Below are 26,930 nucleotides of genomic sequence, written 5' to 3'. Positions count from 1 at the left end.
GAGGAGCTTCAGCTAAAGGAACTGAAGACTCCCTCCTTGTCTAGGACCCTTGCTTTTATTAACACAATTTGTCCTAAGGCAAGGTGGAGATAATACACTTCAAAGGGTCAGGTTTCAAAGGGTACAGAGGCATTGTCAGTTTGGGGAATAGCCTAAGGCTGTTCAGGTGTTTGGCCAGTAGGAGGCAATAACATGTAGATGAAGATGCCCTTTAACTGTCTGGCAGCCACAATCAGTTTCCTGTTCAGGTTTGGGAAAATGCCTTTAGCCATTCCCAACAGGTGACTACATGTGTGACTCAACACTGTTGAGTCCCCAAGTTTCATCAACCTTTTTTTTGTTTGTTTGTTTTTTTGTGTTTTTTTTTGTTGTTGTTTTTTTTTAAAATATATTTTATTGATTTTTCACAGAGAGGAAGGGAGAGAGATAGAGAGAGTCAGAAACATCGATCAGCTGCCTCCTGCACATCCCCCATCGGGGATGTGCCCGCAACCCAGGTACATGCCCTTGACCGGAATCGAACCTGGGACCCCTCAGTCCACAGGCTGACGCTCTATCCACTGAGCCAAACCGGTTTCGGCAACCTTTTGATGAAACTCTTGAAATTATGACATGCTGGAATTGGTCTACAGCACTTAATCTTAAGTTTTGCCAGTCTTATGAACAGTGACATTTGGCATATTTTCATATGTCTACAAAACTATTAAGTATTTGTTTTGTTTGTAATAATGATATATTTATGTGTTAAAATATTGCTTTGTTAAGAAAATAGTGGCTTTTCTTTGTGCTTATAACTACTAGCCCAAAGGGAGCTTCAGGTCAGCAAGAGCAGTCTCATGGCAAAACAGCAATTTGTACATTTATGTAGTTGGGCTAGGTACATTAATTACTGTAGATTACAGACAATGTAACTTAGAATTACATGAGTCTAAGCTTTGAGTATAATACAAAAATCATACTTACAAGAGCTACAAGAGCATTTTGTGAATAGGCAAACTAAATCTTCAGTAGGGTCGTGGAGTACTAAGGTGTCAGCAATTACAAGCACCCTAGAAAAATTGATTCAAATAGAAAAGGTAGTGTATTTGGCACAAAATTTTATATGGTAGTGGCAGAGTAATATAGGCACTGTGAAACATTCCTAATTAATTTCTAGCGAAAATGTATCTGCCATCATTCTAAACGTAAGAGTCTTCAAGGATTTCATATTAATTGCAGAACAATCCTTTTCTATTTAAAGGATGTGAGCAATTGGTGTTCCTAAAGAAAAGTCAGATTAGGGAGTAAGGGGAGATAGACATGCATAGAGAAGAATGAGGGCAAGTTGTAGAAAATCTTGAATGCTGAGCTAAGAAGTTAGGTTTTGTTTGTAGTCAAGAGAGTCATCAAAGATGTTTCAGTAGTGATTTCTTCATATATCCTAGTAAAAAAAACCCACTTGGTTAAAATTAATCTCCTTTTAAATGAGAAACTTGAGAGCTTTTTAGATATTGGAATTTTTATTCAGTTCTTGAGTAATAAACTTAATAATTAGAATATCTCCAGGTCACAAAATGTGGTAATGATTAGATATCTAATTTTTAATACAGGAAGAAAATAGAAGTCTTAGTTTTTTATGTTTTTTATTTATTTCATATATTTGACAAAGAAACATATTTTTACTTTTTTAACTTTTATACTTTCCTAGGGAAATAACTTTATTAAATATGGTAGTCTTTTTTAATTGGAATACTTATAAAAATGCAATTGTTTACATATGAGGGTAATCTTTATATCATTTAAGGTATATTCTCATCAGCTGTTTAATTATAAAGTTTATACTAACAATTTTAAGCAATTTTTATTAATGAAGAATGAGAGATAAATTTTTTATTCTAATTTTAACTTTTGTGAACAGTATATATGTTTCAGTATTTAGCGTTTTAAATAATAACAATTTTCAGTGTTTCATTGATATCTAATTTGAAGGTTGGAAAAATAGATAATGGTTATTTAACTTCATAAAAAAAAGATTAAAATGAAAGCCTATGGCTAGATGCCTCATTAAACTAACTTTTTAAACTTGTCTTTCATGTAGGGTGTATGTGGCGTAATAAGCACTTTCTAAAATACCTTTAAGTAGTCAAGTGGTATGGATCACACATGGTGTCTGACAAATATTTCCTGTTTTGACTTGATTTTAATATAATGGTTTTAGCCATTGTTTCTACCTTTTACAGGACTTGGAAAGCAGTCTGGGTGAAAGACAAAGGCCCGGGCTGACAGCAGCAGCAGAGAACTTACTGGGACATCCTGTCTACAAGCAACAGCCTGTCGCTAATGCAGAGTCTTGGCATCAAAAAAGTACTCTTAAGCCTTTATCTCAGCAGTTTGACACAGTTACAGGTATACACCAAAATATTGCTGCTTGATGTATCTTCTGTTAGAATATTCCTTTTGAATCCCATCGTACTTTTTCTGTACTATTTCTGTGCCGAATACTGTGGTCCATTTGTATTATAATCCATGGTGGTGTTCCTAATATGAGCTGAGAGAAGCATAACTATTTTCAGGTGGGGGCTTGCAAGATTCCTTAACTGAAAAGGGTCTTCATAATTGAAAAGTTTGGTAACAACTTTTTCTATTTATATAGCATTGTTTCTCAAAAAGTGATCCATTTATCAGTTGGTACATGAACCATTGGACAGGTGGTACATGAGATAATTTTGGTAATATGTATATGTACACTTAAAAATTTTTTTTTAAATATATTTTATTGATTTTTTACAGACAGGAAGGGAGAGAGATAGAGAGTTAGAAACATCGATGAGAGAGAAACATCGATCAGCCGCCTCCTGCACATCCCCCACTGGGGATGTGTCCGCAACCCTGGTACATGCCCTTGACCAGAATCGAACCCGGGACCATTCTGTCCACAGGCCGACGCTCTATCCACCGAGCCAAACCGGTTTTGGCAAAACATTTTTAATAGTCATATTTATTTTAATATATACTGGAAGAGTATAACTAGCACATCAAAGCTGTGATCTAACAGATTTTATTCAGGACAGGTTAAACTAGATAATACCGTAGAAATTCACTCTTTTTGCTGTATGAATTTCTGGCTCAGTGCTAAGTGTGCTCAGGACTATTTTAGAACTCCATTAATGAAACTCTCTGTTGTAGCACTTTGGGATAAGAATAGAACAGAGAACACCAATCACTACCATAGTTGATTCTTGTTATCTGCAGGACTTACATTCTATAGAGTCACCAGGAACACTGAATTAGCAAATACGGAACTGTTGCTCTTAGGGAAAACACAGATTTAGCTTCCTATTAACCTCTGATCATAACATTTTTGTCAGTTAACCAATACAGCACCTTGTTTTATATTGTTTTTTTTATTTAAAAACATTTATTTAATATATATTGTTGGTTTGTTAACATTGAACTCAGAGCCAACAGCACTATAAAACATGTGAACGAACCTTATTTTATATATTTTTTTTTCTGTAAGGCCCATCACAGCCTTCTTGCACTCAGCCTGTGTCATTAACTAAGTGCTAGAGAGCACTTTAGCACTCTGCTTGGGGGCCATTTTAAACAGCAGAATCAGCCAACAAAATGTACGTAAATGTGAAAAACATGTCACTAAATAGACAGTAGAAAGGGCACTTGTTTGTAGAAGAGTTGAGATAAGAAAGTGGAGCGAACGTCTTTCGCCGTGTTCAGCCTCAGCTGGTAAAGGGTAGGTAGGGTGGTTCAGGGTTTTCGCTTCTCTGTAGATGGCCACATATGACTGTGAAAATGCTGCAAGTAGCCGAGACCGGTTTGGCTCAGTGGATGGAGCGTCGGCCTGCGGACTGGAGGGTCCCGGGTTCGGTTCCGGTCGGGGGCGTGTACCTGGGTTGCGGGCATATCCCCAGTGGGGGATGTGCAGGAGGCAGCTGGTCGATGTTTCTCTCTCATCGATGTTTCTGACTCTCTGTCTCTCTCCCTTCCTCTCTGTAAAAAATCAATAAAATATATTTAAAAAAAAAAAAAAGAAAATGCTGCAAGTATTGATTTTGGTTGACAAGTGAATTTCATCAAGTAGGCAAATTTGCTAACATGGAGTCTTCGCATCAATGAGAATCAGCTGTTTCTCATTTAACTGATCTTTCCATTCCCATTCATGCATTCTCTTAAGTGAAGAAACTTCTGGAGGTACGCATATTTTCTAGAAATCTGAAAGGGAAAGTCTGGGAGTTAGAAAAACATTGGAGTAGAGTATTTAAAGTTTCTATTTTATATTGAGTGAACACATTCTATTTGAAGAAATTCAAGACAGTTTTCCTTGGAATTATCATTCTGTGCACATAGTGAGCATTAAGTGTCTTATGTTCTTTTAAAATTGGATTCAAAATTAGTACGATAAAAAAACATAGATGGTGACATTTTTATCCTATCTATGTGGATTGCAATTAAGCAGAATTGACACTAGATGGCTCTCGCAGATCACTTGAGAGATGATAGGTATTTGAGAGCGACTAGGAGCTTGTTCAGGTGTTCTAGAATAAAATCTGCGAGAGCATCTTCCATCCAGACCCTCCTTGTACCTGTGGTATCATCTAGCAGATTATCTACAGTACAGTGTACCTACAGGTACACTATTAAACTATTTGTTTAAATTAATTGGAAAAAATAATAAGTAATGTAGCATAACAGGATTGAGCATATAGATGAGGCATTATAGCAGAATGACTAAGAAATGGAGCTTTTGGCGTTTCAGATATCAGTTTGAATTCTAGCTCTGTGTATTGCATGGAAAATAACTTAATATCACTGAGCCCAGGTTTCTTCATCTATCAGATTGGGGGTAATTTGGTGTATTAGTTATCTATTGCTATGTAATGTATTACCTCAAAGTTTAGCAGCTGAAGAGCAAACAGGTACAGTATTACCTCACACAGTTCTGAAAGCATGAACCTGGGAGGGGCGTGGGTGGTTCTCAGGATCGCTCATGAGGTTGCAGTCAAGCTGTTGGCTGGCGCTGAGGTCATCCGAAGGCTGCAGTTGGGGTGGAGGATCCGTTTCCCAAGCTCACTCACTTGGCTGCTGCAAGAGGCTTCAGTTCCTCACTACAGGAACCTTTCTGTAGAGCTGCTCATGACACAGAAGCCGGCTTCCCCTAGACTGGATGATCTGAGAGAAAGTGAGCAAACAAGATGGAAACTACAATGTCTCTTAGAGTCTCAGAAGTGACATGCCATTGCTTATGGCACATTCTAGCAATAACACAGACCAATCCTAGAATAACACAGAAGGGGACGACATAAATATGCAAATACCAGCAGCACGGACCAGGGGGCATCTTGGATGGTGGTTACTGTAAATAGTATCCACAGAGTAAATTTATTAGGGGTAGTAAGTGACAATGCATATGAAGCCATTAGCACAGTGCTTGGCACATGATCAGTGTGACTCTCGTTAATAATACCTGGAGTATGTAAAAATACCTTATATGTTTTTAATAGAACCAGAAACTATCCACAGTTGCCAAAAAGGAATGTGCCTATAGAGTTCATTTGTTTTGAGTATTTTGTTACATAATGGTTACTATAGAAGAATGAATCCCGAGAATCATCATTTCTGCTGGTGGCAAATCTCATGCCTTTTATATCAATTTTTAATAACTTTGCTTATAGCATCTCATTTGTTTTTACTTTGCTTCTTCCCATCTCTGCTCATTTTCATAAAGTGTCCTATTTGCAGTCCATAGTCCACTACCACTATTTCTTTTTTTTTTTTTGATTTTTCTTTTTTTTAATTAAATCTTTATTGTTCAGGTTATTACATTTGTTCCTCTTTTTTCCCCCCATAACTCCCCTCCTCCCAGTTCCCGCCCCACCCTCCGCCCTCACTCCCCACCCACTGTCCTCATCCATAGGTGCACGATTTTTGTCCAGTCTCTTCCCGCATCTCCCACACCCCTTTCCCCCCCAAGAATAGTCAGTCCATTCCCTTTCTATGTCCCTGATTCTATTATGACCACCAGATTATTTATTCACTTGATTCTTAGATTCACTTGTTGATAGATGAATGTTTGTTGTTCATAATTTGTATCTTTACCTTTTTCTTCTTCTTCCTCTTCTTAAAGGATACCTTTCAGCATTTCATATAATCCTGGTTTGGTGGTGATGAACTCCTTTAGCTTTTCCTTATCCGTGAAGCTCTTTATCTGACCTTCAGTTCTGAATGATAGCTTTGCTGGGTAAAGTAATCTTGGTTGTAGGTTCTTGCTATTCATCACTTTGAATATTTCTTGCCATTCCCTTCTGGCCTGCAAAGTTTCTGTTGAGAAATCAGCTGACAATCGTATGGGTATTCCCTTGTAGGTAACTGAGTTTCTTTCTCTTGCTGCTTTTAAGATTCTCTCTTTGTCTTTTGCTCTTGGCATTTTAATTATGATGTGTCTTGGTGTGGTCCTCTTTGGATTCCTTTTGTTTGGGGTTCTCTGCGCTTCCTGGACCTGTAAGTCTATTTCTTTCACCAGGTGGGGGAAGTTTTTTGTCATTATTTCTTCAAATAGGTTTTCAATATCTTCCTCTCTCTCATCTTCTGGCACCCCTATAATTCTGATGTTGGTATGCTTGAAGCTGTCCCAGAGGCTCCTTACACTATCTTCGTATTTTCGGATTCTTTTTTCATTTTGCTTTTCTGGTTGGGTGTTTTTTGCTTCTTCGCATTTCAAATCTTTGCCTTGATTCTTGCGCTCCTCTGGTCTGCTGTTGGGAGTCTGTATAGTATTCGTTATTTCAGTCCATGAATGCTTAATTTCTAGTTGGTTCTTTATCATAACATCGAGGGTCTCATTAGATTTCTTGAGGATCTCACTACATTTATCGACGGCTTCTAGACAGTTCTTAAGAGACCTTAAAAGTCTGGTTCTGAACTCAATATCCTCCATTGACAGTTTTGTCCTGTTTCTTTGTCTCCGCATTTTTTATGCTTTCTTGGTGCACCCCCTAGTGGTCTTTGTGCGCAGTCTTGTTGTAGTTAAGCCTTGATTGTTGTCGGCAATACCGGGGGTGATTTGACCTCCAGGCTAACTGGCTATGAGAGTCCGCTGTGTCTGCAGTGGGAGAGCTTCTGTGCTGAATCTCTAGGGCAGTGCTAATCTAGCCTTTGCCTGAGGCTATCCGGCAAATGGCTCTGAGCAGGGCTTGGGTGGGGCGGGTCCCCGGGGATCTACAGGGGGGGCTGGAGGGAGCAGTTTTGGCTGCTCTCAGTTCCGTCCCTAGGGGCTCTGCCTCTCAGAGGCCCAGCAACCGCTGCAAACCTCGGAGAGAAAGCTGCCTTTGAGTTCCGACCGAAGCCAGACAGTCCCGCTTCTCCCGTTTGAGTCTGGGTCCCTAGAGACTCGCCCAGATCTGGAGCTCAGAGTCTGAAACTCGCTCCCGATTGAAAACAACAACCGCGCCCTCCACCGTCCGCCCGCTCTGCGCACCTCCACACCTTAGTATTTCACTTCAGCACTGCGCCTCCTCTGAGTCTGGGTATGATATTTTCTTTCCTCCTAGTTGTAGAATTTCCACTCAGCCAGCCTTCCTGTGGTTCTGGATGATGTCCGTTCCGTCTTTTAGATGTTTTTTGAAGTGGTTGTTCGAGGCAGCAATCTCCGGCATTAACCTATGCCGCCATCTTGGTTTCTCCCGAGCAAGAAGCCACTATTTCTAATTATGAGGCTTTTGGGTTGAGAAACAAAAAGATGCAAAATAAACTTTGAAGAGTTATCTTGGGAATCCTAAAATGTAAACTGTATTTTGAACAAGTTGTGAAGACTCTTGGATTTTACTACCAATTGTAGTTTTTTATTTACTCAGAAAACTTAAATTGAATACCTACTGTATACCTAGTACTATATTAGTACTGTATTTGGCACTTGAAGTACAAAGATGGTAGACATGTGCTCTCAAGGAAGTTTACAAATTAGTAGAGGAGAAATACAAGAAAGACGGCAATTATAATATTGTGTGATTGGTATGATAACACGGACTGCTGTTAGCACAGAGGAGGAACTCAGCCATACGTGGTAGCTCAGAGGTTTCCACACGAGCCAGTGTGAAATTGAATCTTAGAGAATTAGCCACGTGGGGAAGTATGATGAGCGTGTTCCAATTTGTTCATTTACTTATTCATTCAGAAAATATCCTTTGAGTGCTTGCTATCCTCTAAGCACATTCTAGGTGCTAGGAATACAAAGCCTGGTAAGGCTCTGCCCATAATGAGTTTTTTCTCTAGTAGAGGTAGTAGATGAGAAGGCAAGAACATGCCATACTTGATTGTATTATTGTAAAGAAATCCATCTGGGATGGGGGTACAGGTCCATTGTACCTGTGGAAGACCTCATACAGGAGGGAGGCTTACCTGAAATGAGCTCTCTAAGATGAGTAGATGTTTGCCATGTAGTAACTGAGAAGCAACCTTTCAGGCAGAATATGCAATGAGACAAGGGAATAAAGTTGAAAAATAGGAAGACTTAGGGAAATATGTCTTTATTAATTAATTTAAGTTTGGGATTCAATGAGATTGGAGCAGTGAATGGAAACCAGGTCCTAAAAACCCCGAGTGACATATCGAGTAGTTTCTGGATTTACTCTAAGATGGTAGGGATCCATTTGTGTGCAAGATGGAAAATAATGCCACTCTTACTCTATTCCCGTGGAAAATTCAGTCTTGAATTTCTACCAATTCTTTTTTTTTTTTTAATACATATTTTATTGATTTTTTACAGAGAGGAAGGGAGAGAGATAGAGAGTCAGAAACATCGATGAGAGAGAAACATCGACCAGCCGCCTCCTGCACATCCCCCACCGGGGATGTGCCCGCAACCCAGGTACATGCCCTTGACCGGAATCGAACCTGGGACCCTTCAGTCCGCAGGCCGACGCTCTATCCACTGAGCCAAACCGGTTTCAGCTACCAATTCTTAATGTTTTATAATCCATGAAGGATTATAAGTAAATGAGTGATTTAATCATATTCTCCTTTTATTTAGCAAGATCATCTGAGGTGCCATGTGATGGATAGATTGGAGAGGATTAAGACTGGAGGCAAGAAGCCTGATTAGACAGCTATTAAAGGAAACATGGTGAGACTTTTCAGCAGCAGGGGTGTATATGAAAAGGGAGATTTGAGTGACAATTGAGGAGGAAAATGGACAATTCTAAGAAATCTGAGTTTCTAGCTAGAATGATTGGATAGATGGTATTTTCATTCACAGAGAGAAAGGAAATATGGAGGAAGGGCAGATTTAGGAAGAAATAGGATGAGTGGGGTTTTAGGATGAGTGGAATTTGAGGTGCCTTAGGGTTTGGAATAGTCTACTAGACACGCCAGACCCAAAGCTGCTGCTGGCACTGCCAGTTTCAGGTGGACTTAGTCTTCTCTGAAAGTCTACCCTGTTGCTTTGTCATAACAATGAGATTCTAGAAAAGTAAGAATAGGGATTGCAAGTTATGATGAACTTAATAAATTTGGTTTGAGTGAAATAATACTTGAGGCATCTCTCTTACAAAGTTTAATGTGTAAAACTTAAATTATACCAACAGGACACCCACACTCAATGAGCATACTTTTTATTTTATTTTTTGCATTTTAAAATGCTGTAGTAATGTGTATATTTTATTTTTCTCATCACCATTTATGCCCTAATGTGTATATGTTATTTTTCTCATCACCATTTATGCCCTCTTTCACCTCAACACCCCCCCCCCCATACTTTTTAGAAATGACACTGTAAATTCAGCATTTTTGTTATTCCTGTCATGAAACTCTTTCCTGACCCCTTATCTCTGGGTTGGAGACCCACCATGTGTTCTCTGTATAGTCTTCTAATGTCCCAGGCCTAATGTTACTCTTATCACACTGATTTGTAATCTCACTTGAGGGTAAAGACTTTATCTTGCTCACTGTCATATCCCTGTCACTAGCAGAGTATGTAGCGCCTATTTCATAGCCAATAAACGTATGCTAAATGAGAGGGTGTTGTATAAGCTGAAAGCTATTATGTACTTTTAATGTGTTAGGGGAAATGTTTGATTATATTACTTTCTGGGTTTCTACATTTAGTTTTTTTTCTTTTATCAGCATGTAGTACGTTGTGTCCTTTTAATTGATTTTTTTTTATACCCATATATTATCCACATAAAATTTTACATAAAAACAAAATGTGATTATATCACATGTTACTTTAAATTGCAGACTTTTTTAATGCCCTCCATCCACTCTCCTCACATTGTTTTCCTGTCACAGTTTAGGTAACTCATGTTAAGATTCTGATATGTAAACTTATCTTTTTCCTAACACATATAGGTATATAATTATACACATACACACAAGTATGACATATATGATAGCTACGTAAGATCTGTGTGTGTGTGTGTGTGTGTGTGTGTGTATATATGTTTATCTTACAAGTTGAGGTCATATCCTGCTCCCTTGCCTGTATTTTGTTTTTACTCAGTAAACTCTATGGAAATTACTTCAGGTCAACTGATATTGCTTAAGTTCAGTCTTTTAAATAATTGCAAAAAGCATGTTAATGTGGATTTTCAATAATTTATTCAGTCATTGCTGTGCTGATGGATATGTATTTTATTAGCATTTCTCCCCACTATGAATAATGTTAGAGTACATATCCATGGACATGTATCCTAACATATTGTTGCATTTTATGTTTATGGAATAGTTTCCCAGGAATAGTTACTGGGTCCAAGGGCAAATATATTTTTAATTTTAAAATAGATATGCCAAGTTGCTGTCTTAAAATCAAACAAATTTATTTTTATCTGTAATTTATTAGAAACTTTTTTCTTAATCTCTTCCAGAAATTGTGTTTTTTACTCTTTTTATTTGTGTTACTTGAGATATAAATATATGTTTCTGACTGCTGGTGAGTTTATATGTCTTTTCATGTTTGCTAGCCATGTGGATTTGCTCTTCTATGAATTACTTACTTAAGATCTTTCCCCATATGTTAGATTCTAAACTTTTTGGAACTTTTCTATAGTTTACATGTTTTCTTTCATCTGTATTACAAATCCTTTTTCCAAATTTATACTTTGTTGGCATTATTTGTGATCTTTCTTTGCCATATAATTTATACATTTTTTTGTATAGTTATTTGTTTTTTATATTTTTTTGTGTTTTCATGGCTCGGTTAGGTTTCCCCTAACACAAGCTTATGCCTATAGTCTCCTAGATTTTTTAAAAAAGATTTCCATTATTTAGTATATATGTTTAAGTCTATCTGGAATTTATTTTTGCAAATGATGTAAGGTAGAAGTTCAATGTGATTTTCCTCCAGATAAATAGCCAGTCGTGTCAGCATCAATTATTATGTAAGCTATATTTTTCCTCCTGAATGAAAATATTAACCAGTTTTTATATTAAATGCCCATAGATGTAGGAATATTTTTCTGGATTCTTTTTTCTAGATCTAAAACATTCTTTATGATCTAAAATATATTCCACTATTGTGTTTTTATGACACATTTTGATTATCTGATAGGGCAAGTTTCCCTTTTTAACATAATTTTTTATACTTTTCTTGACAATTCTCAGGCATTTATTCTTCCATATAAACTCTACAGTTTTTAAAATAAAAAGTCAACCAAATTGGAATTGTACTAATTTACGTATTAATATTGGGAAAATTGACATTTTTATGGTATATTTTACTATTTGTTCAGATGTTATTTTATGTTCTTCCATAAAATTTCATAATTGTCTTCATATGGGTTCTATGCCTTTTAAATAATTTTATTCTTAACTAGAGGCCCAGTGCATGAAATTTGTGCACTGGCGGGGGGGGGTCCCTCAGGGGATGTCCTACTGACGGCTCGGGAGGCAACCGGCTGATCAGGGGAAGGTGCCACCCCCATCACCCTGCTGCTGCTGCCACTGCCGGCCGCTGCAGCCACCAAGGTGTTTTCATCAACACGGACTCTAGTCCCTTCACCATGAAAAAATGACAACTTTCTTTAGGCATTTTCAAGATGTCTCTTTCATAGGATATGACACTTTCTTTCTTTTTTTTTTTTTTTATCCTCACCTGCGAATATTTTTCCATTGATTTTTAGAGAGCGTGGAAGAGAGAGGGAAAGACAGAGAGAAAAATCAATGTGAGAGGGAAACTTCGATTGGTTGCCTCCTGCATGAGCCCTGACCTGGGCCCTGGCCAGGGAGGAGCCTGCAACCTAGGTACATGCTCTTGATCAGAATCGAACCCGGGCCCTGTGGTCCGCAGGCCAAAGCTCTATCCACTGAGTCAAACCGGGTAGGGCAGGATATGACAGTTATTAGACCCTCCAGCAGCAGACCTACATTTTTTCCTCCAGGAGTGAGGTGGAAAATCCCTAGATCACCTTCTTGGATTCTTATTACCCAAGTTACCAAGAACACTGCGAGGGGCATCCAGGGAGCTTAGCCAATGAGTGGTAAGAAAAGGTGTTTCCTCTGCAGCTCACGTGCAGAGGCGGGACTGCTGGCGCACTGTCTCCCAGCGGGGGAGGGCCCCCTGTGTGTTGTGGCTGGGGCTGGGGGAGGCTCGCAGTCCCCTCCTGCCCATCTGTGTGCGCAGCCTCCTCCTGAGCTGGTTGTGACTGTTATGGCATCCCAGCTAATTTGCATATCACCTCTTTACATATATAGATTATTTTATAGTTCTGGTCACAATAGTAAAGAATTATTTTTCCATTTTTATGTGTGTATTGTTATAATATAGAGAAAAACCAATGATTTTTACATATTTATCTACTATACAGTCACATTATCAAATTCTCTTATTAATTCTAATAGTTTTTCCCCCCTCACTAGAGTTTCTTAGTATATAACCATAGTTTTTAATCTCTTTTCTTTTAACATTATATATGCTAATTATTTTATCTTAAGTTATTTGCTAGTCTTAAGTGTTGGAAAAATGACAGAAGAATAGAAAAAAGCATGACGGGTAAAAGGGGCCCATATAAGGCTAGAAACAATAATTACTCTAAATAATGGATATTATTACCTTTATTCAAGTTAATCTTATGTTATTCTAGATAATTAAATAAAAATAAAACAGGTAATAATGTTGAGAAATTGTTTTGTACAGATTAACTATCAGAAAGATAAGACTCATTGTATGTATTTTGCTTTATGCAAAATCCACCTAAGAATATTAACAAAGTATCAGAGGGTGATTGTTTGCTAAACCTAAGAAATTGTGAACAGACTACCTTTAAATGGAAAATATCTATGGGGTCTTTAAAATATTATTTCATTTAAAACAGTTTACTGTATATAATGCTTCATGTCTACAGGTTGGGACAAAAGTAGGTTTACAGTTGTTTGTATGGAAAATAATACAATAACTAATAAATAACACAAGAATAAATTCTGTTTCACGTATTCACAATTATAAACCTACTAGGGGGCTCAGTGCAGGAATTCGTGCACCTTGAAAGGAACTGTGGGCCACAAGGCTGCGGTGGGCACAGGAGAGGGTCTTGTACCATCCTCCGTGCCCCTGCCTGGCCCCTCCCACTGTGGACCCCAGTCCTCTCTCTGCTGGCAGCCCTGCTCCCGCTGCCACTGCTCCCATGTGCTGACGGCACTGGCCCTGCTCACAGGTGCAAGCAGCAGCTGCTGTCCCGATCACCCCTCAGGAGCAGGGGGAGGTGGAGAAGTTCTCAGGGGCAATAGGGGCCAGCAGCTGCCACTCACACCCGCTGATGGTACCGAGTGATCAGGCCTGGTGCAGTGATCAGGCTGGCAGCGGGTGCAAGAGGTGGCTGCCAGCCCCAGTTGCCCCTCAGGAGCAGGGAGAGGTGGAGAAGCCCTGAGGGGCGATTGGGACTGGCACTGGACGCCAGCAGCTGGTGCAAGCAGGGTGGGCGCCAGCAGCAGATATGAGCGCCAGTGGAACCGTGGCGTGTGGGAGCAAAGAATTTTTAATAACCACCAGAGGCTTGCCCTGATGACAGTGATTGGCGCCCAGCCTTGCTCCGTTCACCTGCTCCATCATCGCACCACAGCCGACGCCCATGTTCCATGCACGCTCCCTGGTGGTCAGCACATGTCATAGCAACTGGTTGTTCGGTTGATCCATTGTTCGGTCTATTTGCATATTAGGGTTTTATATAAATATATAGATTTTTGCCTCACCCTATATTTCAAGTAATTAAAATGAAATAGATTATACTGTGCTGTATTTAAAAGATGGTCATTATTAAGGAAAAGCCAGATTTTTCTTAGAAATATTTTAGCAAAAATGTGAAATAAAGAATAGTGACTAGGAGTTGGAAGATGGGGATTTTTAAAAAATATATATATTTCTTTATTGATTTCAGAGAGGAAGGGATAAGGAGAGAGATAGAAACATCAATGATGAGAGAGTATCATTGGTTGCCTCCTGCATGCCCCCCACTGGGGATCAAGCCCACAACCCAGCATGTGCCCTTGGCTGACGCTCTATCCACTGAGCCAAGCTGGCTAGGGCAAGGAAGATGGGGATTTTAATTTCTTTGTACCTTTTACTAGCTCTCTGAGTTTTGGACAGTTAACTTTCCTGAGCCTTAGCTTTCTCAGTGAAAGACAGTTATAATATTATCTGACCTGCCTACCTGACTTAATGATTTCGAGATTCAGGTTAAATGAGATAGTATATATGAAAGTGCTTAGAGTATCCTGTATAATAAAAGGCTAATATGCAAATTGACCAAATGGCAGAACAACCAGTCGCTATGACTTGCATTGACCACCAGGGGGCAGATACTCAATGCAGGAGCTGCCCCCTGGTGGTCAGTGCGCTCCCACAGGGGGCGCGCTGCTCAGCCAGAAGTCGGGCTCATGGCTGGCAAGCTTAGCAGCGGTGGTGGGAGCCTCTCCCACTTCCACAGCAGTGCTAAGGATGTCCAATTTATGGCTTAGGCCCACTCTCCCGAGTGCATGAATTTTGTACACTGGGCCTCTAATTAAGTGTAATATAAATGTACAGTGATATTAGATAAATAATATCTTTTATTGCTCTTATTGTCTTCTGTGTTTTGTTTTGTTAATCCTCACCTGAGGATATTTTTCCATTGATTTTTTTAGAGAGAGTGGAAGAGAGAGGGAAAGACAGAGAGAAACATCGATGTGAGAGAAACACATCGATTGGTTGCCTCCTGCACAAGTCCCAAGCAGGGCCCAGGACAGGGAGGAGCATACAATCAAGGTACATGCCTTTGACTGGAATTGAACCTGGGACCCTTTAGTCTGCAGGCCAGCACTATCCACTGAGCAAAACTGGCTAGAGCTCTTATTGTCTTCTTTTTATTGATTTGGTTGAGATGCCATTTGGATAAGGAAAAGAGGAACTCAATCATTTGAAGAAAAATATTTACAGAACAGAGCTAAGCAATTTCTAGTCAAGAAATTGCCCCTTGCTTTAAGGGCTGTATTTTAGATTAGAAAATATTGTATTGACTTTTCCTGATAGAAAGGTAGGCTGAAGTGTTAGGGTTTGGATTAGACTGCATGAGCAACTTGTTGATTGGAAGCTTAGATTATTCAATAGATTTGTTTGAACAGAGGCACTTTTTGTATTCTCTATGAGCTTTGGTTTTAATTGCAATAAAGGCTTGGTACCAGGTGTTTGGTTACTACTTCTAATTCTGCAGGTAAGAAATATTGATAATTTTAGCCAATTATTTATTCTGTGTCTAAGATAAATTAAAGAATTTATTTTAACTTTTTGTTTAAATATTTGATAACAGGTGGTGGTTTTGAAGATGCATGTGCTAGTCATGGTCCAATGAGTTTGAAAGAATTGGGGTTGCAGCCAGATTCTGATCTTGCTCTTCCCACAACACGTCCAACAGCACAAGAAAATTATGTTAAATTATCAGTAGCAGCTGGAGATTTTCCTCAGGTATCCAATCAGTAGCACTTGTATTTTATTTAAAGTGAAAATAGTTACACTGAAAAAATAGGATAATTACTCTCCAAGAGGAACAAAATGCTCATGTTATTAAGTATAGTTTTATATCTGTGTGATAGCAATGGATATCACATTGTGGGTTAATTTACTTTATAAGGATTCATTGTATGGTGTTGTGTAGCATAGCATGATGTTGAGGGTGAAAGCCAAAAATATGTAAAATAAAGATTGTTTATGTAACACCACTATGTAGGGTTCAGTATTAACCTGTGATCAAGATCAGGAAAACTAATTAATAATGAATAAATATTTGTTAATAACTTCTGTAGAAAATAAAAAGTTTTTAACTTGGGTTAGGCAAAAATGGCACCAGAAACATTATCCATGAAAGTAAAAGTTAATAAATTGATCTTATCAAAATAAGAACTTCTGTTCTTCAAGACACACTGTTAAGAGAATGAGTAGACCACCCATAGACTGGGAAAAAAATACTTTCAAATCACTTATCTTATAAAAGGCTTATGTCCAGAATATGTGAGGAACAGAATTCAATATTAAGAAAACAGTCTGCCATGGCTGGGTGGCTCATTTGGTTGGAGTGCCATCCCCTACACCAAAGGGTGGTTGGTTCAACTCCTTGTCAGGGCACATACCTGGTTTGTAGGTTTTATCTCGGTTGGGGTGCGTGTAGGAGGCAACCAATGTATGTTTCTCTCTCACATCCTCACATTGATGTTGGTCTATTTCTCCCTCTCCCTACCCCCCCCCCCCCGCCCCTTTCTCCCTTTCTCCCTTTCTCCCTTTCACTCTCCCTAAAAATCAATGGAAAAAATATCCTTGGGTGAGGATTAACCACACAAATATATATATATATATATATATATATATATATATATATATATATATATATATATATATACACACACACACACATACACACACACACATATATGTCAATAAAACATTCTCGGGTAAGAATAATGGAAGGAGGGAGGGAGGGAGGGAGGGAGGGAGGAAACAATCCAATTAACAAGTAGATCAAGTATTTGGAAAGATACCTTACCTAAAGAAGATATACTGATGGCAATTTAGCACATAAAAAGAATCTCAGTATTATTAATCATTAGGAACATGCTAACACCACAAAGAAATACTATTTTTTAATTTAAATTTTATTTTTCAATTACAGTTAACATTAAGTATTATTTTGTAGTACTTTTAGGTCTATAAGAATGGTGGTTAGACAATCATACACTTTACAGTGTTCCCCTGATATTTCCAGTACCCACCGGGCACCATACGTAGTTATTTCAGTATTATTGACTGTATTCCCTTGGTTGTACTTTATATCCCTGTGACTATTTGGAACTACCAATTTGTACTTTTAAGTCCCTTTTTTTCATCCACCTCCCAGCGCCCTTGTCCTCTGGTAACCATCAGTCTGTTCTCTATATCTATGAGTCGTTTCTATTTTGTTTATTCATTTATTTTGCCCTTTAGGTGCCACATCTAAGTGAAATCACAAGGTTTTGTCTTTCTTTGACTTATTTCACTTAGCATAACACCCTCTAGGTCCATCCATAATATTGCGAATTGTAAGATTTCATTCTTTTTTTGTGGCCAAGTAATATTTCACTGGATACCACAATTGTTTTATCTGCTTGTCTGTTGATGGGCACTTGGGTTGCTTCCAAATCCTGACTATTTAAAATAACACTGCATTGAACATGAGGGTGCATATATTCTTTTTTAAAATATATTTGTTTATTGTTGATAGTATTACAGATGTCTCCCACTCCCCGCTCCCTTAATCCCCTCCTCCCAGCTCCTACCCCCTGCCAGGTCTTTACCCCCCTATTGCCTATGCCAGCTGTGGGCAAACTACGGCCCGTGGGCCGGATCCGGCCCGTTTGAAATGAATAAAACTATTGAAAAAAAAAAGACAGTACCCTTTTATGTAATGATGTTTACTTTGAATTTATATTAGTTCACACAAACACTCCATCCATGCTTTTGTTCCGGCCCTCCGGTCCAGTTTAAGAACCCATTGTGGCCCTCGAGTCAAAAAGTTTGCCCACCCCTGGCCTATGCCCATGGGCTATGCATATAAGTATCTAAGTTCTTTGGTTTATCTGTTCTCGTCCCCCCACTCCCCACACCTAAGTATGTCAGTCTGTTCTATGACTCCATGCTTCGGGTCTTATTTTGTTGGTCAGTTCATTTTGTTCATTAGATTCCACAAATAAGTGAGATCCTGTGATATTTATCTTTCTCAGATTGGCTTATTTCACTTAGCATAATACTAGTAGTCTCCAAGTCCATCCATGCTGACCCAAAGGGTAAGAGATCCCTCTTTTTTTTTAACAGCTGCATAGTATTCCATTGTATAAATGTCCCACAGTTTTTTAATCTATTCAACTACTGATGGGTACTAGGGCTGTTTCCAAATCTTAGCTATTGTAAATAACGCTGCTATGAACATAGGGGTGCATATATTCTTTCTGATTGGTGTTTTGTGGTTTTTAGGATATATTCCCAGAAGTGGGATCGCTGGGTCATAAGGCAGTTCCATTTTTAATTTTTTGAGGAAACTCTCATACTGTTTTCCACAGTGGCTGCACCAGTCTACATTCCTACCAACAGTGCATGAGGGTTCCCTTTTGTCTACATTGTCGCCACACTTGTTTGATTAATTGATGATAGCCATTCTGAAAGGTGTGAGATGATATCTCATTGTGTTGTGTTTTTTTTGTTGTTGTTAATCCTTACCTGAGGATATTTTTCCATTGATGTTTTAGAGAGAGTGGAAGGGATGGGGAGAGAGAGAAAAACATTGATGTGAGAGAGACACATCAATTGGTTGCCTCCCACATGTACCACACAGCCAAGGCCAGCAATCAAGCTTGCAACCAAGGTATGTGCCCTTGACTGGAATTGAACCAGGACCCTTCAGTCTGCAGGCCAATGCTCTATCCACTGAACCAAACTGGCGAGGGCTTATTGTGGTTTTAATTTGCATCTCTTTGATGATTAGTGACGTTGAGCATTTTTTCATATGTCTATTGACCATCTCTATTTGGGTCCTATACCCAAAATAGTCTTTCTAAATTTAGGATATTAACCTTTTATCAAATGTATTATTAGTGAATATCTTCTCCCATTGTCTCATAATTACTATTACACACCCATTAGAATATCTAAAATTAAAAAGACTGACATGCCAAGTGTTGGCAAGGATGGGGAACAATTGAACTCTCATACAGTGGTGGTTGGGAATATGAAATAATTCAACCACTTTAGAAAACAGTAGCAATTGCTTAAAAAAAGTGAAACGTACACTTACCATATGACCCAGGCATTTCACTCCTAGGCATTTACCCAAGAGCATCTAAAACATATGCCTATACAAAGATTTGCACATGAATGGTCATAGCAACTTCACTTGTAGTAGCTCCAAACTGGAAACAAAATAAACATGAATCAATTGGTGATTGTATAAATTGGGTATAATCTATTCAATGGAATACTTCTCAGCAATAAAAAGATGTGAACTACTGAAACATACACTAGCATGGATGATTCTCACAGAAGTTATGTGGAGGGAAAGAAACCAGACCCTCTTTCCAAATGCGCAGACTCTGTGGTTTCATTTATATAAAATTCTAGAAAATGCTAACTAATCAATAGTAATGGTAGGAAATGCAAAATATATCAAAATTTGTGAGATTAATGGATTTATTCATTACCTTATCTTGATTGTGGTGATGGTTTCATGGGTATACATATATACCAGCACTTAGCAAGTTGTATACTTTAAATATGTGAAGATCATTGTCTATCAGTTATACATCAATAAAACTATTAAAAAAAAATAAAAGAATGACTGCTTTCCCTTAATTGTTGGCCTATTTTAACATAAAACTCTGAAGTGTTACCAGAATGGGCCTCAATAATTCATTTGTGAGATTTCTCTAACATGGCTCGTAATAACAGCACACTTACAGTGCTTATTCTGCTGGATGCTGTTCTAAGTTTTTACATATTTAACTCATTTAATCCTTATAACCACCTAATGAGATAGTTATTATCATCCCCATTTTATGAATGAGGAAATTGAGGTCTGAGGAGTTAATAACTTGCCCAAGGCCGAAGCTCAAACCCACAGCCAGGTTTGAACACAGAGCATTTTAGCTCCACGATACTCAGCTCTTAGTCACTGTGGTTAAGGAAGGGAGCCAATTAGGGATGAAGCTGAAGCAGCCAGAGGCTGTCAGAGTCCCCATGGAAGCACACATTGTATGTGTATTTCCTTCAAGGCAGAAACCTACATGACTAATGGCTCTAAGCTTAGAAGACCAAGTTAAAGCTTGTTACTGCTGCAAGTCTAAAGTTACTTTTATTTGAAGGTAAATAGGTGCCAGAGCTGCGGTGGTTACATTTGAGTCCATGTGGACAGGTGTTTCAGATTCTGCTCTGCTTGTATTTGTTGATAAGAATCTAGAGATAGCTTTCTGAGTTCCTGTCAAAGTATATCTGATAGTTTTCAGGGACTTATTTAAAATTAGGCTCAGAAAGTAGGAAAAGGAAGAAGGAAAATGGCTCAAGTCATCAACAATTAGCGATGTGTGATTGTGAAGGGATTTGTGACTGCTGTAAATTTCAAATTTGCTTTGGGTATAGGTGAGGAGGAGAGATGATGGGGTTTACTGTGGAATATATATTTCTTGAATGGCAAAGGAGGATAACAACAGTACCTCTCACACATGTGAGAATTAAATGATATTACTGTATATTAAAGCTCTGAAATTTGCAGTGCAGCATGCAGATTTTTTTTAATATTTAAATATTGGCAGCATGCAAATTTTATTTGGGAGAGCTTACAGCTCTTCAAATTAAGCTCTTATCCTGTCTAAATCCATCATGTGTATGTATCTAAAATAGTTTGATTTCTAAATAGCTCTGAATTTCCTATTAAAAATAGACAAATGACTTGAATATTTGAAATCTGTATATATTATCCAAATCTTTTTAAAGAACCTATTTGCATTATTTTTCCTTTAGTAACATTTGGCAATTAGAAGGCATGTATAATATTCAAATTTTACATAATAAACTCGTACGAAATTTAATTGCTCAAATTATTTCAAAGTAACTTTAAAAATAATACTGTGACTTCATGTCTTAAATTCTTTAGTACCAACAAAAGCAAGACCATGATGCTAGGCACGTTGAACACAAGCCAGCACAAACTCGTATAATACGTGTAAGAAGTAAATCTGATATTTCACTTTCAGAGCAACAAGGTAAGATTCATTTTCTTGTAGTAATATGTTTGATACTTAATCCTGATATTGAACAGATATATAATGAGAATCCTTTACTTTTCTATACATCTTATCTCTAGGTTTTCTTTTTATTTCCTTTTTCTCATTTAGTCCCGTGGGATAAAGAATCTAGCATCATATTTGATGGTATATTTGTTAGTTCCTTTTACCAATAAGCTCTCTTTCTAATGGATTTGAAAAAGCTCTCGGGTAGTTTTTTTCCTTTAATGTTACCTTTTGGTTCTTGTACAGTTGATGAAGGCAGGGGTATGGCTGTTATGGTGCTTTGTAAAGGCTACGTAATGGTGTGTGGTGATGCTGACCAAGTACAACTTAAAAAACAGGATTCTCATGTTAAATGCTATTGTATTGAACTTTTCTGTGCTGTTGTTTGATTATCAACATTGTGTGGTTAGACTTTAATTCTGTAACCTGTGTCATGGCATTTTGATGTTGTCTTTCTGTTTCTGTAAGGCTGTTAGCTTTTCATGTGCCTTCTTGCTTAAATTTTATATAACCTAAATTCTGAAATTTGGCAGCAGAACTTAAGATATCTAATGTTTAAAACTTTCTATTCACAATCCAGGAAGAAGTATTAGGAATACTTTAAGCAGTGGAATGTTTTTCTTTGTTTTTACAGTTGTGTTTTGTAATCTCATATATCGAGTGCCAATATAATTGCAAATATAACTATGCATTTGGCATTTGGGGAGGACTTAAATTAGGAGGCACCAAGATATTTATTAGGATCATGCTATATGAGGTTTAGATTTTTACTTTTCTGTTTATTTTCTGTTCCTCTCTTGCTCCAACTTGTCAGAACTTTACCTCCCGACTACTTTTTAGGCTAACCGTGGTATAATAGTGTTAATAATGTGTTTTAGACTCCTATGAAAAATTGCCTATAAAACTTTTCTCATGGTATTTAAAAATTAATCATGTCAGTATATAGAGCAAATGAATGTTCTTTTTTTTTTTATTGATTTCAGAGAGGAAGGAAGAGGGAGAGAGACAGAAACATCCTTGATGAGAGAGAACCATGGATCAGCTGCCTCCTGCACGTCCCCCACTGGGGATCGAGCCCACAACCTGGACTTGTGCCCCTGACTGGAACTGAACCTGGGACCTTTCAGTTCGCAGGCCGACCTTCTCTCCACTGAGCCAAACCGGCGAGGGCTGGAGTGCCCATTTAGTTGCTCCATGGAATGCTCCTGATTCATAATATGCTTAACAAAGCCAACTGGATCTTCAAATGTACTCTGTTGAATTTTGTTTTTAAAATAGAGCCAGAGGCATGGATAATTTGAACAGACTGACAAATGCCAGAGGGGAGAGGGGTGGAGGGACTGGATAAAGGAGGTGAAGGGATTAGCTAAAGAACATGTATGCATAGCCCATGTGTTGGGGTCCAACCCCAACAGGTCCAGGGGTCCCCAAAGGTGTGGACGGAGTCGGCGAAGAAGGAATGACACGGAGACAGCATTCAGTTGATCAGCAGCCTAGCCAGGATCTCTAGCCAAGTTCTGGTCAGGATCTCCAGCGAAGTTCTGGTTAGGATCTCCAGCCAGGTTCTCCAGGTTCTCCAGCCAGGTTCTGTAGCCATGTTCCCTCGCTAGGTTCTCCAGCCAGGTTCTGTCCAGGTTCTCTAGCCAGGTTCAGTCACCAGGTTCTAGTCAGGTTCTCTTGCCGTGTTCTATCCAGGTTCTGTAGCCAGGTTCTGTCTCTAGGTTCTTCAGCCAGGTTCTCTCGCTAGGTTCTGTCTCTAGGTTCTGTGGCCAGTTTCTGTCCAGGATCTTTTGCCATGTTCTCTCCAGCAAAGTTCTTCTGTCTCTAGGTTCTGTGTAGGTTCTGTGTCTAGGTTCTGTGTCGCAGATGAATGTTCTTAACATAATATCAGGACTGACTTGATATCCTTCTACTGAGTACTGTTATTATTCATGGCCAATCACTTGACATTTAATTTCGTTTTTAAAAATTATAATTTCTTAAAATTATAAATGAATTTTATCACCTTGGGGATGTTATATGTAATAAAATGATCATTTTTCTCAGCTGATAGGAAAATATCTTTGTAAATATCTCTCTTTAGGGAAGTGACATTGTTTTTTGTTTCATAGATATGAATGTCTGACCACAAGATGGCAATAGTAAATTTTTTGTTGACTTAGAACAATGTCATTAAATAATGTCCAGTTAACATTCAATAAGTCAATAAAAATCATAAGAAGAATAAGAGAAACCAAGGTGTTACTAGTAGGAAGTTTTATTTAGGAAGAGTTTAAAACAATGGACTTAATATGTGTAAATTTTTTAATTTAATTTTTCATTTAATACAGAAGTTAAGAGAGCAGACTTATGTTAGCTTTGACTAAGACAAATACCCAGTGAGAATTTTAAATAGAAGCCAGTGTTTCACTTTATAATTGATACATATCTTCATCCTGAATATTTTTGAATGAATATAATTGCCTTGGCAAATACAGTCAGTTATGACTTTATTTCCATAAAATTTTTAAAATTTATTTTTTATTTGATGAAACTCTGAGACATTGCCTAATGTTTCAGAGAATAGGAGAGTCAGAGTGGCAAAGTAATCCTTTAGGGCAAGCATGTCAAACTCACAGCACGTGGGCCACAACAAATATTTTTGCGCCCAGCCAGTATAACGGTGTGAACAGTTATTTGCAATTATGAAAGGAAATAAGTCTCCTGTCAGATCCAGAATTACTGATATTCACCTTGGGTCAGTTTTGAAAGTAATCACTGCGAATAAGACATCCCCCACAGTAGGAAAGATAGTAGCAGAGAAGAGATGCCAAGTGTCAGGAAGAAAACATTAATTTTATGATTGCTCTTGTTCTTTTTTTTTTATACTATATTTTTTAAATAAACCTATGTTTCTATGAAAATTGAAGCTTTTGTTTTTTGCAGCCCACATAAACTTAAACCTTATATATTTGGCCTGTGTTAGCCTTTGAGTTTGACATGCTTGCTTTAGGGTCCTCAGGCCTTTGGGTGACCTTGAAGGAATTCAGTTCTATCATACAGAGGCCTTGAAGACAGTGAAGGAAATTCACCTTATTACAAGGGAATCAAACCCACATCTTGTCTGGCAGGTAAATGCTTCTAAGAATACATGGACCCCAAATTGTGGCTGTTTCAGGGCGAAGTATGTATTTCACTTTGAATGAATAATCTACATATATAAAAGCTTAATCTGCAAATAGATTGGATGACGGAATGACCGGTTGGCTATGACGCGCACTGACCACCAGGGGGCAGATGCTCAACGCAGGAGCTGCCCCCAGCCCGTAGGCCCCGATCGCCCAATGGGGAACAGAGAACTGGGGGTGGGTGGTGGTGGACACGGGCAATGCTGGTGCCTCGATCACCCAGCCAGTTGCCCTATACACCGAGGGTGACTGGTGGTGGTGAGGGGCGGGGCCAGTGAGTGGGTGGGAACAGCCAACCTCTTCATCCCTCCCCACAACTGGCAGGCTCTGGTCTCCCAATGGGGAACTGGGAACCGGGAACCAGAGGTGGGTGGTGCCTGATGTGGGCGGCACTGGGGCCCCGATCGCCTGGGCGACCAGTGGTGGCATGGCAGGAGCGGGGCCAGCTGCTGGAAGCCGGGGAAGACTGGCCCTGATCGCAGGCCAGGCCTAGGGACCCTACCTATGCAGGAATTTCTTGCGCTGGGCTGCTTGTCCTATATAATAAAAGGCTAACATGCAAATCGACCGAACAGCGAACGACCAGTCACTATGATATGCATTGACCACCAGGGGGCAGACACTCAATGCAGGAGCTGCCCCCTGGTGGTCAGTGTGCTCCCACAGAGGGAGCGTTGCTCAGCCAGAAGCCCGGCTCACGGCTGGCGAGTGCAGCAGCAGTGACGGGAGCCTCTCCTGCCTCTGTTGCAGGCAGGTGGTAAGGAGCGAGGGGTCCTGGACTGTGAGAGGGCGCAGGCTGGGCTGAGGGATGACCCCGCCCTCACCCCACCCCCAGTGCACGAATCTCATGCACCGGGCCTCTAGTATTTTTATAGAACATATCTTTAGTGTAATGTAAGTTGGATATTTAGGTGTTTACTTAAGAATACATTCCATTCGCCCTACCGGGTTTGGCTCAGTGGATAGAGTGTTGGCCTGAAGACTGAAGGTCCCAGATTCGATTCTGGTCAAGGGCATGTACCCAGTAGGGGGTGTGCAGGAGGCAGCTGATCGACGTTTCTCTCTCATCAATGTTTCTGACTATCCCTCTCCCTTCCTCTCTGTAAAAAATAAATAAAATATATTTTAAAAAAAGAATACATTCCGTTCAAGCTAAAAGTCTGGAACATTTATGCTTTATAATTTATTGTTAACTAGAAACAAAGAACAAGAAGATAGTGTATGTGCGAATAACTCTAAAAGTGCTTGATAGAAACACTTGTTTTAAAAATAAATGTTTAGATTTCAGAAAAGAATGATCAGTTCAAAACCTATCCTTATTGGCACATTCAATATAAAGTGTAATCAACCCAGTTCAGTTTAATAAACATTAATGAGCCCTCTCCACACACTATACTTCTGTCTCAATGCCTTTGCATGCTATCTTCCCACCTGGAGTTTCCTCCTTATCCCATGTCTACATGTCTACCCACTTCTTAGTCTTCAAAATTCAGCTCTGAGTCCTTACTGAGCTTCCAATTGAAAAGAATGACTTATTCATCTTTAACCCCACCCCCACCCCCACCCTCAGTATTTTTGTGCCCTGAACACAGTCATAATCTTAGCAATCGTGTCTATTTACTGAAACCTTGTTAGGCACTCTGTGTTATTATCTAATTTATTTCTTACAATACCATGCCATAGAGGTAGTTTTATTCCCATTTTTTAAGAGAGAAGTTTCTGGAAGCTTGAAAATTTGGGATTCAAGCCCCTGTGTGCAAAGCTGATGCTCTTTTCCTTGTTTTATGTCATTTTCCCAAGCTCTCTACTAGTTTGATCGTATTCTACTCAAATATATCTTTCATAGAGTCACACTAGGACAGAACACAATCACTCTCAAGTGTGATAGGTCTGTTTCTTCCCCCTGAACCCACAATGGTGAAACCTAACATTTGTCAAATGCTTTACAGCTGACAAGGAACCGCTCTCATATCAGAGCGTTCATTTCCACAGCAGACTTGTATGTAAAGATGTTTTTATTGCTGTTGTTTTATTACGCAGGTGAGAAAACAGCGGCTCATGGAGGTTATGTAACCTCCCTTCTCTTCGCGTGTCTCGGTGTCCACAGAAGTTATTAAAAAGTGTTGCTTGATTCTGTGGTTTTCAGTATTCTAATAAAACTGGCCAAGATTTATTTCAGTGACTTGATATCAAACTAAGTTTTCTATCTGCTATAGTTGTGCAGTTAATTTTTTAGGCATAATATCCTTCAACCTAAATATTATCCTGAGAAGTTTTTCAACTGGTCTTCCTATATTCATTTTTGATCCCCTATTGTCTATTGGCCACCCAGAGCAAGAGTAATCTTTTAGAAATACAAATCAGATCACATGACTCCTTGCTCAAAACCCTCCAAAGACTTTGTTTTGTACCAGAATAAAGTCCAGACTCCTCACGGTGACCTGAAAGGATCTGCATGATCTGGCCCTTGTCTTCTCTGAAATTATATCAGGGTCAACTTCTGAG

The 26,930-nt window shown here is 38.9% G+C and overlaps 1 protein-coding gene across 1 annotated transcript in view; it reads left to right on the top strand.

Moving 5' to 3' along the window:
- KIAA0586 overlaps nt 1–26,930 on the top strand; it is a 107,799-nt gene that overhangs the window by 58,256 nt on the left and 22,613 nt on the right. Inside the window, exons 28-30 of the mRNA XM_081104306.1 lie at nt 2,220–2,385; nt 15,765–15,919; nt 21,123–21,231. Coding sequence (XP_080960432.1) covers nt 2,220–2,385; nt 15,765–15,919; nt 21,123–21,231 — 430 coding nt within the window. The remainder of the gene's footprint in view (nt 1–2,219; nt 2,386–15,764; nt 15,920–21,122; nt 21,232–26,930) is intronic.

This window comes from Myotis nattereri, assembly GCF_964212035.1.
Source record: "Myotis nattereri genome assembly, chromosome: 1".
NCBI lineage: Eukaryota > Metazoa > Chordata > Mammalia > Chiroptera > Vespertilionidae > Myotis > Myotis nattereri.
This window is presented reverse-complemented; position numbering and strand designations above follow the sequence as displayed.